The sequence below is a fragment of the Tamandua tetradactyla genome, chromosome 16 (assembly GCF_023851605.1).
Source record: "Tamandua tetradactyla isolate mTamTet1 chromosome 16, mTamTet1.pri, whole genome shotgun sequence".
NCBI lineage: Eukaryota > Metazoa > Chordata > Mammalia > Pilosa > Myrmecophagidae > Tamandua > Tamandua tetradactyla.
In genome coordinates, this window is record NC_135342.1 from 61,903,186 (window position 1) to 61,916,281 (window position 13,096).

A 13,096-nucleotide genomic window follows, 5' to 3' on the forward strand; every position below is an offset into this window, starting at 1 on the left:
AGCTCAACAAACGTAGAGGCACTGTCTTATTTTCTTCTTCCAGGGGCTTTTTGTGGGCAGTGTGGGAGGTAGTGCTTGATCCCTAAGGTGCCACTCCCGTGGCCTTGCACCTATACCCAAGCCTTTGAGAGGTAGTGCCTTGGGTTCCTCTGGCAACCGGCATCTAGGGATGCTTGCCCTGTGGGCCCTGTGCCACGGCTACCTCTCCTAACTCACGGTCCACACTGTGCCTCCGTGGAATCCTAAGTAAACAAGCCAGGCTCAGTGTCCCCAGGTGCGGCTTCTACTCCAGGCCTCAGGTGGAGGCGCCATGTTGGGCTGTTCTGGGGGAAGACAGGCACGCCGGGGAGGGGCCGAAAGCGAAAACGGTTCTTCAAAGTTCACTTCCTCCCCACTGCCAGCCACCAGTTGGGATGATGGTAAAATCCCTCCCGCCTTCATGGATGTGCCAAAGGTTGCAGGAGTCACAGAACCTGTGAGGGGCATCCGCTCATGACGGGGACTTTACCGCTCAGCCTGTCCGGCTTCCAGCAAGGACAGTCCCTGCCCGGCCGGCTTCGTCGAGGCCTCGAATGTGCTAGCTGTCCAGGGAGCAGCTGCCGGGGCTGGCTCGTGAGGGCAGACGAAGGCGCAGCCACTGAGGCATGGGCTCCGCCTCTCGGGAGTGGGTCTGCAGCGACAGCGATCTCACATTCGGGAGGGATTCATCTCTCAACCCAGATCTCCTCCGGGTACGCCCCAATGTAGCTGGAGGTTCAGTAGGGTCTCCGCCAGGTCCGTCATTTAGATTGTGGGGATGGGGGACAGTGGCGTCCAGTTGACTTCGTGGTGTCCTGATACCTTCTCCAAATCCAGTTACCCGGAATAAACAAGGTGCACCCGATCATCACCGTCCGGGTACCCCCAGGGCTCTGGCGCCCTTTCCTCGACGTGAGCTCCGCCCACAAAGGGCCTTCTCCGATTGGCCGATGGTGGGCTCCACGATCCAATCAAAAGGACTATCGACCCCACACCGGGGTGTCGGGGTCTGGTTTAGGACTCGCGAAGGGAGTAGAGGTCAAACTACAACTCCCAAGAGGTTAGCGGTACTCTCCAGCTCTCGGTATTAACGTGACTTCCTCCTGCCGGAGAGGGCGTCACGCGGTAGGCCGGCGAGGGAGGGGGGGTAGGCGGAGCCTTCGGGGCTGACCCGCGGCACCCGGGGCCAATGGGCAGCTCAGCCCAATGAACGCGGTAGGGGGCGGGGTCGGGCGCGCGGCACGGCGCGGGAGCGCGCTGGCGGCGGTGGTGTTGGCAGCTACCGTTGGGGGGCGGGGAGCCTCAGGGAGGCTTTGGTAGCTTCTTAGGCACCGGTAACTGGCGGCGGCCGCTCCTGGTGCGGCTCGGCTCGGGGCCAGCTTTTGAGTTCAGAACAGAACGCTCGGCGTCGCGGGCCCCGCCCGGAAAGTTTGCTGCGGAGCCGCGACCTCTTGGCCGGCGCGGCCCGGCATGAAGCGGCGCTGAGGAGCCGCCGCCGCCGCCGCCGCTTGAGGAGGAGCCGCAGCAGCCTGGGCCACGCCGATGACTACTGCAAACTGTGGCGCCCACGACGAGCTCGACTTCAAACTCGTCTTCGGCGAGGACGGGGCGCCGGCGCCGGCGCCCTCGGGCCCGCGGCCTGCAGGTGGGTGCGGACCCGGGCGGGACGAGGAACGTCCCCTCCCCTCTTCACCCACGCAAACTCGCCCCCCTTCCTGGTCCCTGGGATGTCTGGCGGCAGAACCCCGTTTGTGGGTGCGAGAAGAGTGGATTTAGATTGCTGGGGAGGCGTGTGGGTCGCAGCGACGTGGAAGTGGCCGCGGCTTGGCTGAAAGCGAGGTAGAGGGGAACTCGGCTCCAGGACGTCTGTGGCCGGTGAAGCCCGGGGTTGGGAGGCCGAGGGTCGGGGCCGCTGCCCAAGTGGCGTCTGGTTGTCTGCTTTGCCAGCGTGTGCGGAGAAAACGTTCTGAGAAGTGTAAGCGCTGAAAGCTTATTGGTTTTTCATCTATTCTAGTTTTTTTCTTTTTCCATATTTAACAGGTGCGTATTCTTGAAGTTGTAGGGCTGCTCTGAAATTCGTGCACGTGTTTGTTTAAATCGATTTTGCTAGGAGAGTAAGTAATATTTTCCTGGTAACGTCCATTTATGCAAGTTGATGGCCCATATTAAATTCAAAGTATAACTATAATGGCACTTTCCTGAAAACTGGGTTTCCTTTCTTGAACACAATTTTTTTGAAGATTGAAAGAGAGGTGGGATGCCTTTTTCATAATTCTAGAAAGTTCTAGAAGCCAAATTTTATTTAAAGAAAACGCTCACCTCTGAAGATGTTTTAAAGTAGATCGTGAATTGGGTAGGCTGGTCTCCATAATATTTGGAGGTCAGACCAATCAGGAAATAGAAACAGGGTGACTGGGGATATAGAACTCTCCTGTGACCTGGTTTGGAATACTGCGGTTCATTAAGTTCATTTTCCCTATTACATACGCAGGCTAACTTTAAGAAGGAGATGGAGAAGAATAATCCCCGCTTATTCTTTCTAGGTATTAGGTAAATTGTTTAATGTCCGTAATGATATTCAACACACTCTTCTGAAAACATCTGAGCGTGAGGCATAAGGATATTCTGCTCCGTACTTGTTTGTCAGTCTTTTTTAGTCTTTATATGTTAGATGCCTTCTTCAAACTAATAAATAATTTACGATAGTTATTCGTTGGTTGCGTTTATTTCATTTCCACTAATACCATTTGAGCACCTATTATGTTGAACGTACTGTTAGGTATTTTGTAATGTTATAATGGATACAGAAAGGACTGAGGCCCCCTGAGGAGCTTGGTAAATAGTTGGGGAAGACATAACCTAAATAACTGTGCTGCTTGGCAGTGTGTGAATAGTTGGGAAATAGTGGCATTTTTGAGGAGGGTGGCACTGAATTGTGCTTAGATTACTGGGATTTAATAGAAATGGAAAAGAACTCGGTTCCGTTAGTATTTTCAATATGGAGACGGTAGATGGTTGATAGCTAATAAACTTTTGTTGGGTATAGACTTGTTTGGAGCACATTATATACCAAATATATGATCAATAAAGGTATTAATTAAATATATGATTAATAAAGAAGTGTCATCATGTGAGTAGGAATTGTGTATACTACCAAAATACCGAATAACATTTAAAATACTGAAAACAGCTTTCTTAAAAACCTGTTTTTACTATACACACAAAAAATTCTGATATTAAAGTGGCTTGAGGAGTTAAGGTTTGTAACTGAAATTCCCAATGGTAAACATGAGCAGTTTTATTTGTGATTAAAAAGTCCACTTTAAAATGTTCCAGCAACTAATTAATTTTTTTGTTTGTTTTTAATTTATTAATTAAAAAATTAACAAACCAAATAAAACATCAACATATTAATTTTTTTTATTGAGGTGAAAGTCACAGAACAACATTAACCATTTTAAAATGAGTAATTCAGTGGCATTTTCTACATTCACAATGTTGTACGGCCACTACCTTTACCTAATTCCAAAACATTTTCATCACCTCAGAAGGAAATCCCACACCCATTAAGCATTTGTTCTCTATTCTTCCCTACCCCTAGTTCCTGGCAACCACCAGTCTGCATTCTGTCCCAATGAATTTATCTGTTGTGGATATTTCAAACAAATGAACTCATATGATATAAGACCTTTTGTGTCTGGTTTCTTTTACTTAGCATAATGTTTTCAGGGTTCAATCCACATTGTAAAATGTGTCAGAACTTCATTCCTTTTTATGTCTTATTAATATGCCATTGTATGGATTTGGTGCGATTTGTTTATCCATCTATCCATTGATGAACTTTTGGGCTTTTTCCACCTTTTGGGTATTGTAATAATATGACTGTGAACACCAAGTAGCTAATTTTTTTTCCCTAGCGACTCACTTTTAAGTACTATTGAGAAAGATGTGTTGTTATATAGTCAGAATTGATTCCACAATTTGTTCACAAAATTAGTTTTCATTTTTGTGAGCGTAATTTTAAGACTATAGATTGAAATAAAAGTGAATTAACTGACATTACAGTTAAGTGGGCCATGAGAATAAAATTGCTTGGTAGAATTCAGATCAGTGTTGGGTTGTATCAGTGCATTTACTTGTTTTTGTACTCTTTTTGTCACTGGCATGTTACGTTCCATGAAGGTAGAGATAGTATCTTTTATCTTTTTCATAGTTGTATGCCAGTGCCTAGCACAGTGCCTTTAACATATTAAGCAACCAGTATTTATTAAATTAATGAGTACATACCACTTAAGTTTTGAGTCACTGCGTGCTGTTATTTTTTTGGCAGAAGAAATTAAGAATTGTTACAGCTGTTTGGCTTTTGTTAGCTCCATAAGACAGCAGACTCTGGTACTTTTAGTCTGCAGTGGTTTTTTATCTCTGAAGGTTGGAGAGTACTGGTATTATATCTGAATTTCTATACAGGGAGAAGATTTTTGAAAAATGTTTGAGACGGGGAGGGGATGAAGAGTCAGGACAAAGCAAAGGGCTGGATTTAATGAATATCCTAAACAGCTTGCTAAAATACAAATCGGGTGATTTGAGGTATATTATGACTGACTTAAAAGATTACTGCTTATGAAGGTGTTCTAAGATTTTTCCACTAAAGAAAATTTAAAACCTAGAATCTGTGTATTTATTTATTTATTTTTAAATAGGACAGTGCCAACTCTGATTTTTCCAGTTAAAAATGAATTTTGTTTAAATTTGCAGTACCTTTTTCTTTTACATAATACCTGGCTTCAGAGCGAAAGTACACCTCAAGTAGTAAATAGATAATGAAAAATAGCTAATTGTTTAATGTATCCCATTAACGTTATTTGCCATTATAAAGTGCAGCTTCTCATGCTCTGTTTTGTTGTACTGAAGCATACCTCTAATTTAGTTTGAGGTTATAATAATAATTATGTTGCAAGTTCAAAGTTTCATTCTTAGGGTTTGGCCTTTATTTAAATACTGACTTTCTAGTCCTGAATATGTCACTGGAAGGAGTATGTACAATACAAAAGATGGTATGTAGTATCTTCTCTACTGCTGCCTTTTAAAAGGGGAGAGATTTTTTTATTTGGTATGTATTTTTGTAATAACTTTATAAGATATGTGTAATTTTGTCAACTAGTTCTTTAATACACAACCTTTTCAGATGTAAAGTTAAGTTTTCCTAAATCATTGTCTGTTTTTACGTTAAATGCTTAGAAATCAGATTTATGTGTTCTTTTTTAATTTATTTTATTTTATTTTTTTAAATACCAAAAACACCAAACAAATGCAAACATTCCTATTTTGAACATTCTGTTCTACATATATAATCAGTAATTCACAATATCATCACATAGTTGCATATTCATCATCATGATCATTTCTTGGAACATTTGCATCTATTCTGACAAAGAAATAAAACGAAAACAGAAAAAAACTTATACATATCATACCCCTTTCATTGATCACTAACATTTCAAACTAAATTTTTTGTGTTCTTTTAAATTTGCTATTAGATAATTTTGTCATTTTCAGTTTTTATTGATTATTTTTCTACAAGATTTTTATTGTATTTTGTTTAGATGAGGTCATATATAAAGCTCTTAGCACAGTCCCTGGTTCAGTGTTTATTAAGTGGTGGAAGTTATCATTTCTTAAAAAAAAAATAGACAAACTGATGATTGGTTATTTTTTACTTCCTCCTCTCTCCTAGACACTTGTCCCTATCCTAAACCAAAACGTTGAAAAGAGAGGATAGGCAGGTGGGAGATCAGTAATTTAAATCTTATTTAGATGAGTTGGAATGTTTGGTCTTATACATATTTTATTATCTTGATTTTAATACTCCTTTCAATATTACTTATCTCCTCTCTCATGTCTTACCAAGTGTATGTATTGAAGGTCATTAGATTTTAATTATGCTTTTTCATGTTCTTGAATCGAGTTGTTTACTCCTGACTCAGAATGGTGTGGATGATGATTAATTTACTTACCATTACTAAGTATAATTGGGTATTTAAATCAGTATGAAAAAAGGGAAGTTGCTTCTATGGTTTCTTGTAGAAATTTAATGGCATGTTTGTACAGCTTGGTACTGTAAAGGAGGATTTGATTGCTGCTGAGCCGTATTTTCATACACTATGTTAGCTTCTTCTTTAAACTTGAATGCCTTGAGAGTATGTGTTACATGATTGAGACATTGATAAACATTTTACTATTTCGCTTGGAAGAATAATTAGTTTTCTTTTTTTTTTAAACTGTAAAAAAATTTATACATACCATACCCCTTACCTCTCCCTTTCGTTGAGCAGTAGCACTTCAAACTAAGTTTATTTTAACATTTTTCCCCCTATTATTTTTATTCCATATGTTCTGCGCCGTCTGTTGACAAGACAAGGTAGATAAAAGGAGCATCAGACACAGGTTTTCACAATCACACAGTTACATTATGAAAGCTCTATCATTATACAATCATCTTTAAGAAACATGGCTGCTAGAATACAGCTCTACATTTTCAGGCAGTTCCCTCCAGCCTCTCCATTACATCTTGACTGACAGGGTGATATCTACTTAATGTGTAAGAATAACCTCCAGGATAACCTCTCGACTCTGTTTGGAATCTCTCAGCCATTCACACTTTATTTTGTCTCATTTCGTTCTTCCCCCTTTTGGTGGAGAAGGTTGTCTCAGTCCCTTGATGCTGAGTCTCAGCTCATTCTAGGATTTCTATCCCACATTGCCAGAAAGGTCCACACCCCTGGGAGTCATGTCCCACGTAGACAGGGGGAAGGTGGTGAGTTTGCTTGTTATGTTGGCTAGAGAGAGAGGCCACATCTGAGCAACAAAAGAGGTTATCCTGGGGTGACTCTTAGGCCTAATTCTGATTAGGCTTGACCTATCCTTTGTGGGGTTAAGTTTCCTATGAACAAACCCCAAGACTGGGGGCTCAGCCTATAGCTCTGGTTGTCCACACTGCTTGTGAGAATATCAAAAATTCAACTTGGGGAAGTTGAATTTTCCCCCTTTCTCACCATTCCCCAAAGGGAACTTTGCAAATACTTTTTTCTATTCACTGTTCAAATCACTCTGGGATTTATTGGGGCATCACTCTGGACAAACCAACAAAATCTCATGTCCTGCTCAAGGTTCCATGTACTTATGGTGTTCAGTTAAACTGTCTACATAAGTTATATTAGGAAATGCACTAGTCAAAATATAAATTTTGTACCATATAAACATTTTTTGCTTTAGTCTCACATATAAGTTAAAATTTTTAAATATTAATTACCATCTGTTTTCAGCACCCTGCAGTAATGACATTCTTTTGTTCTTCCTCATGCAAAAACATTTTTAAAATTTGTACATTTTGTCACTATCATTAGGCATTCTTAGATTATACCATCTCAATCTTTATCATCTGTCTTTCGTTCTGATTTCATTTATGCCCCCAGCCCTCCTCCCTCTATCATTCTCACATTCGGCATTTTAACATAATTGTATTACAGTTAGGTAGTATTGTGCTATTCATTTCTGAGTTTTTACATTCAGTCCTGTTGCACAATCTGTATCCCTTCAATTCCAATTACCCAAAATCTTACCCTATTTCTATCTCCTGATGGTCTCTGTTACCAACGAAATATTCCAAGTTTATTCACTAATGTCAGTTCATATCAGTGAGACCATACAGTATTTGTACTTTTGTTTCTGGCTAATCTCACTCAGCATAATGTCCTTAAGGTCCATTCATGTTGTTACATACTTCATAACTTTATTCTGTTTTACAGCTGCATGATATTCCATCCTGTGTATGTACCACAGTTTGTTTAGCCACTCATCTGTTGATGGACATTTTGGCTGTTTCTATCTCTTCGCAATTGTGAATAATGCTGCAATAAACATTGCTGGGCAAATGTCCATTTGTGTCCTTGCCTTTAAGTCCACACTGTGAGTCCACAGAGTGAGTAGATTCTTAGCAATGGTATTGCTGGGTCATATGGCAATTCTATATTTAGCTTTTTGAGGAACCGCCAAACTGCTTTGTACAACAGCGGTTGTACCATTTGACATTCCCACCAACAGTGAATACGTGTGCCTCTTTCTCCACATCCTTTCCAGCACTTGTCATTTTCTGTTTTATTGGTAATGTCCATTCTGGTGGGTGTGAGATGATATCTCATTGTGGTTTTGATTTGCATTTCACTGATAGCCAGGGAAGTTGAGCATCTCTTCATGTGCCTTTTGGCCATTTGTATTTCCTCTTCTGAGAAGTGTCTGTTCAAGTCTTTTGCCCATTTTGTAATTGTGTTGGCTGTCTTTTTGTTGTTAGTTTTCTGTTTTTGACACTTTTCCTGGCTGGGGTTGAAGATGCTGCTGGGGCTATTTAGTGGCATTTCATGATGGAGATGAGCGAATATGGGGAGAAATCAAGGAAAAAAATTTTCAATGTCATATTGTTTTGTTAATACTTTATCATTGTAAGAGCATTTTTATGCCTGTGCTTTCTTAGATTTTTTTATTTTGTCCAGAAGGGATATTTTGGCATATATTATTCTAAACTGTTAGCAGAAGTAATGTTGTGGTAGTTTTATTAGATGACATAAAAGTTAAACTTGGGTATTATATCCATGGCCACGAAATTGTAGGGACCAAATATTAAATCTGTAACTTAAGCATTTAAGGGTGTTTATTTAAAGGATAAGTTGTAGAATAACTTATATTATGACTTGCCTTTCTGCAGCAGTCAGTAAACTTTGCATAAAGTTGTGTTTTTTATAGAAAGCATATTTTAAGCTCTGCTATTATAGTTTGTTCTTTGTTGTTGTTCTTATTTAATGAAGTGTGGTTATGAGGACTTTTTTGTGAGAAAATGTAGATTCACTTTTCTTGTCAGAGAAAATCATAAATAAAAAACTGGTATATAAAATTGAGCCCTCTTAAGAAAAGGTAATGTGTTGTATTATTTAATGTTTGTGAAGCTTAATATGCCCTTTACTATCCTTAGCATTGCTAGTTGAGTAGTAGATGATTTAATATGGTAATATTTTGTTTTAAATAAAGGGTGGAGTTGAGAAAGCCATAATACAGTGAAGTCAATTACGTTGCTGGTTTTTTTTTCACACACAGCCCATACATGGTGTACAGTCAGTGGCTTAGAGTATCATCACATAGTTTTGTATTCATCACCATGATCATTTTTAGAATATTTATGTCACTCCAGAAAAAGAAACAAAAAGAAAAACTCATACATCCCATATCCCCTACCCGTCCCTTTCATTGACAGCTAGTATTTCAATCTGCCCAATTTATTTTAGCCCTTATCATCCCTATTATTTATTTATTTTTTTATCCATATTTTTTAACTCAGCTACGAGAAGTTGGAAACCTGAGTAGGTTGAGCCTTATTTGATAGTAAGCAATGGTTTGACTGGTGACAGCAGTAACATAAATAAAGGAGGTGTCTAAAGTTATCGTGGTGGGTCAGGGGAGTAGACACACAGCAGACTTGGCAGTAAGCCTGGCTTCTAAAACAAAATCCAAGTCATCAAATTTGTCTGGGCATGCCATGTGAGGTTCAAGTAACAGTGGAATTTAAGAGGAGTGAGTTGTTCAGGGAGGCTTTAGGAGAGTCACAAGCAGGAGCAAGCTTTTTTTAACAGCCGTCATTTAAAATAAAATGTAACACGAGTCTGCATATGTGTACAGCATTTCTGGTAATATTTACATAATTTTATTGCTTGGTTCTCATCTGTTTGTCTGAATTTGGCAAACTTCAGGAGAGAGGAACAGTTGAACCTTTAAGATTTAAGTAGTATGGCCTATGAATTGGTAGTGTACCAACAGCTGAAATTTAATCTCTGGGACAGTTCTAATCAACATATTGGTATTTCTGTGGAAAGAGAACTATATATCTATGAAAGCCTGAAAATCCCAGGTATACTGGGGAAGTAACTTGTAGGCTTCATTTTCCTACAAAATGTACAGTTTCAATGTAACTTATTTTTAATAGCAGCAAGTGAGAGAACTTTTTTATTAATTAAAAAAAATTAACTAACGAAACATTTAGAAATCATTCCATTCTACATATACAATCAGTAATTCTTAATGTCATCACATAGTTGCATATTCATCATTTCTTAGTACATTTGCATCGATTTAGAAAAAGAAATAAAAAGACAACAGAAAAAGAAATAAAACGATAATAGAGAGAAAAAAAAAAAACTATACGTACCATACCCCTTACCCCTTGCCTTCACCTACCACTATTTCAAACTGAATTTATTTTTTTTTTTTTTTTTTTTTTTTTTTAGGGAGGAAGGGAAGGAAAGACAGAGAGAAGGAAGGAAGGATGGAAGGAAGGAAGGGAGGAAGAAAGGGAAACATCTTTAAACATTTTCTTGTTTTATTGTATTTTTGTTTGTTTGTTTGTTTTTTACATGGGCTGGGGCCGGGAATCGAACCGAGGTCCTCCGGCATGGCAGGCAAGCACTTTGCCCGCTGAGCCACCGCGGCCCGCCCACTGAATTTATTTTAACATCTGTTCCCCCTGTTATTTATTTTTATTCCATATGTTCTACTCTTCTGTTGATATAGTAGCTAAAAGGAGCATCAGACATAAGGTTTTCACATTCACAGAGTCTCATTGTGAAAGCTATATCATTGTTCACTCATCATCAGGAAACATGACTACTGGAACACAGCACTACATTTTCAGGCAATTCCTCCAGCCTCTCCACTACATCTTGAACAACAAGGTGATATCTACTTAATGCGTAAGAATAACCTCCAGGATAACCTCTTGACTCTGTTTGGAATCTCTCAGTCATTGACACTTTGCCTCATTTTACTCTTCCCCCTTTTGGTGGAGAAGGTTCTCTCAGTCTCTTGATGTTAATTCTCAGCTCATTCTAGGGTTTTTCTCAGTCCTTTGATGCTGAGTCTCAGCTCATTCCAGGATCTTTGTCCCACGTTGCCAGGAAGGTCCACACCCTTGGGAGTCATGTCCCACGCAGAGAGGGGGAGGGTGGTGAGACTGCTCATCATATTGGCTGGAGAGAGAGGCCACATCTGAGCAACAAAAGAGGCTCTCTCGGGGGTGACTCTTAGGTCTTAGGCCTAATTTTAAGTAGGCTTAGCCTATCCTTTGCGGTATTAAGTTTCATATGAACAAACCCCAGGATTGGAAGCTTGGCCTATTGCTTTGGTTGTCCCCACTGCCTGTGAGAATATCAAGAATTCAACTTGGGGAGGTTGAATTTCTCCCTCACTCTCACCATTCCCCGAAGGGGGCTTGCAAATATTTTTCCAGTCACTGTTCAAATCTTTCTGGGATTCATCAGGGGATCACTCTGGACAAACCAACAAAAACTCATGTGCTAGAGAGAACTTTAATATTTTGAAATAATATTTTTCAGTATCTTAAATTCTCAGGATTATGTGAGTCCTGAAATTGGGTTAGTTTCAGATTAATCCTTTTATGACTTTTTTTTGGCAATAGATATTCGCTTTGTATCACAATTAAAAATATTCTTTAAAACTTTTTTTTCCATCTAGGTAATCGTTGGCTAGAACACTTGAATGAACAGTTTGTGAGTTGTACTTAAATGAAAATATTTTTCAGCATTGCTTTTTGAAAACCTTTAAGTGAAGGTTCTTAAATAAAATGACACTCAGAAAAAAATGATTTTTAAATTTACATAATAAAAAGTTAAAAAATGACATTTAGGAGCTATTCAGGCTCTTGCAGTGTGATAGGTTAGGATAGGACAAAATTTTTACTTTTTAGAAAAGCAATCTGAAGTTAACAGGATCTGTTGTTGCAGCAGTCTCAGAAAGAATTCATTTCACAACAACCATCCTTCTGTATGGATTCCAGAAATAGATATTGTCCCAGCCTTCCTCTTAAAAAATTGAAAAGTTAATTAACTTGAATTGTCCAGATTTCAAAAGCCACTCCAAATCATAAAGCTACTGAGGGTTTTATTAGTAACTGTCTCAAGTACAATTGGTAGCCATTTCTCTTCTCTTTTATTATATTCCCAGCACCACCTTTTCACAATTTGTGTGTTTCTTATATTTGTTCTTATAAATTGAAAGAGGGAAAGGGAATAACCTTGGGCGCAGTGTATGGAGTAAGAGATTGCTCTTGCCATTTACCCACTCAAGGATTCCAGGGCTCTCCCTGTACAGAGAAGAGAATAAAACTTGTTTTTTGGGGGGGCGGGGGGGCGGGGACGGAAGGGTGGTGCATGGTCTGGGAATCGAACCCGGGTCTCCAGCATGAAAGGCGATAAAGCTTGGTTTTGAATTAAGGTAACAGCTTATGAAAAGATGTGCTTCTTGTGTTATATGATGCTATTCCTTAAAGAGAATTCTAAGCCACTTTGAGCTAGTGGTTCTCCTAGTGCCTTTTCTGGATGGAGACAATCCCTTTTCCTGATACTGTATTTATTAAATAAATGGCTTCATCATTATGTAAGGTAGGTAGAGATAAAACGGTATATAACTTGAATATTTTTGAGCTGGCTGGTAACTTGTCAGAGAAAAACACTGAAAGTAGAGGGCTCAAGGAAAACTTGAATTGCCATTCTCCCTCAGTCTGTTTGCCCTGGTCTTCTTGTGGCTTGTATGACTATTTTTTTATTTTCTGAGTGTCACTAATTTCTTGATCTTATGATAAAAATTTATCTCCATTTCCTGTGATTTCATTTTATTTTATTTACGTCCTTTTCTCTGTATTTTCAAAGGAATAGTTTTTTTTAATTAAAGAAGTTGTGGGTTTATAGGACAATCATGCAACAAATATAGGATTCTCAAATATCATCCAGTTATTAATACTTTGCATTGGTATGATGCATTTGTTACAATTAATGAAAGCACATTTTTATAATTGTGTTATTAACTATCGTCGATGGTTTATCTCAGGGCTCATTTTGTATTGTGTAGTTACATGGATTAAAAAAATATGTATTCTAGTACCATATGTACAGCCTAACGTTTTCCCTCTTGGCCACATTAAGATACTAGAATATTTGTAAATGATTTTATTTTAAAAGCCACA

At 39.3% G+C, this 13,096-nt stretch overlaps 1 protein-coding gene across 4 annotated transcripts in view; it reads left to right on the top strand.

The window, feature by feature from the left end:
- Nucleotides 1–1,269: 1,269 nt before the first annotated feature.
- NFATC3 (nuclear factor of activated T cells 3) overlaps nt 1,270–13,096 on the top strand; it is a 203,977-nt gene continuing 192,150 nt past the window's right edge. For 3 of the 4 annotated variants that reach the window (XM_077132799.1, XM_077132800.1, XM_077132798.1), the window contains exon 1: nt 1,271–1,663. In XM_077132799.1, coding sequence (XP_076988914.1) covers nt 1,561–1,663 — 103 coding nt within the window. In that variant the 5' untranslated portion in view covers nt 1,271–1,560. Of the gene's footprint in view, nt 1,664–13,096 lie in introns of all 4 variants that reach the window. The other variant, XM_077132802.1, reaches the window with a different exon arrangement.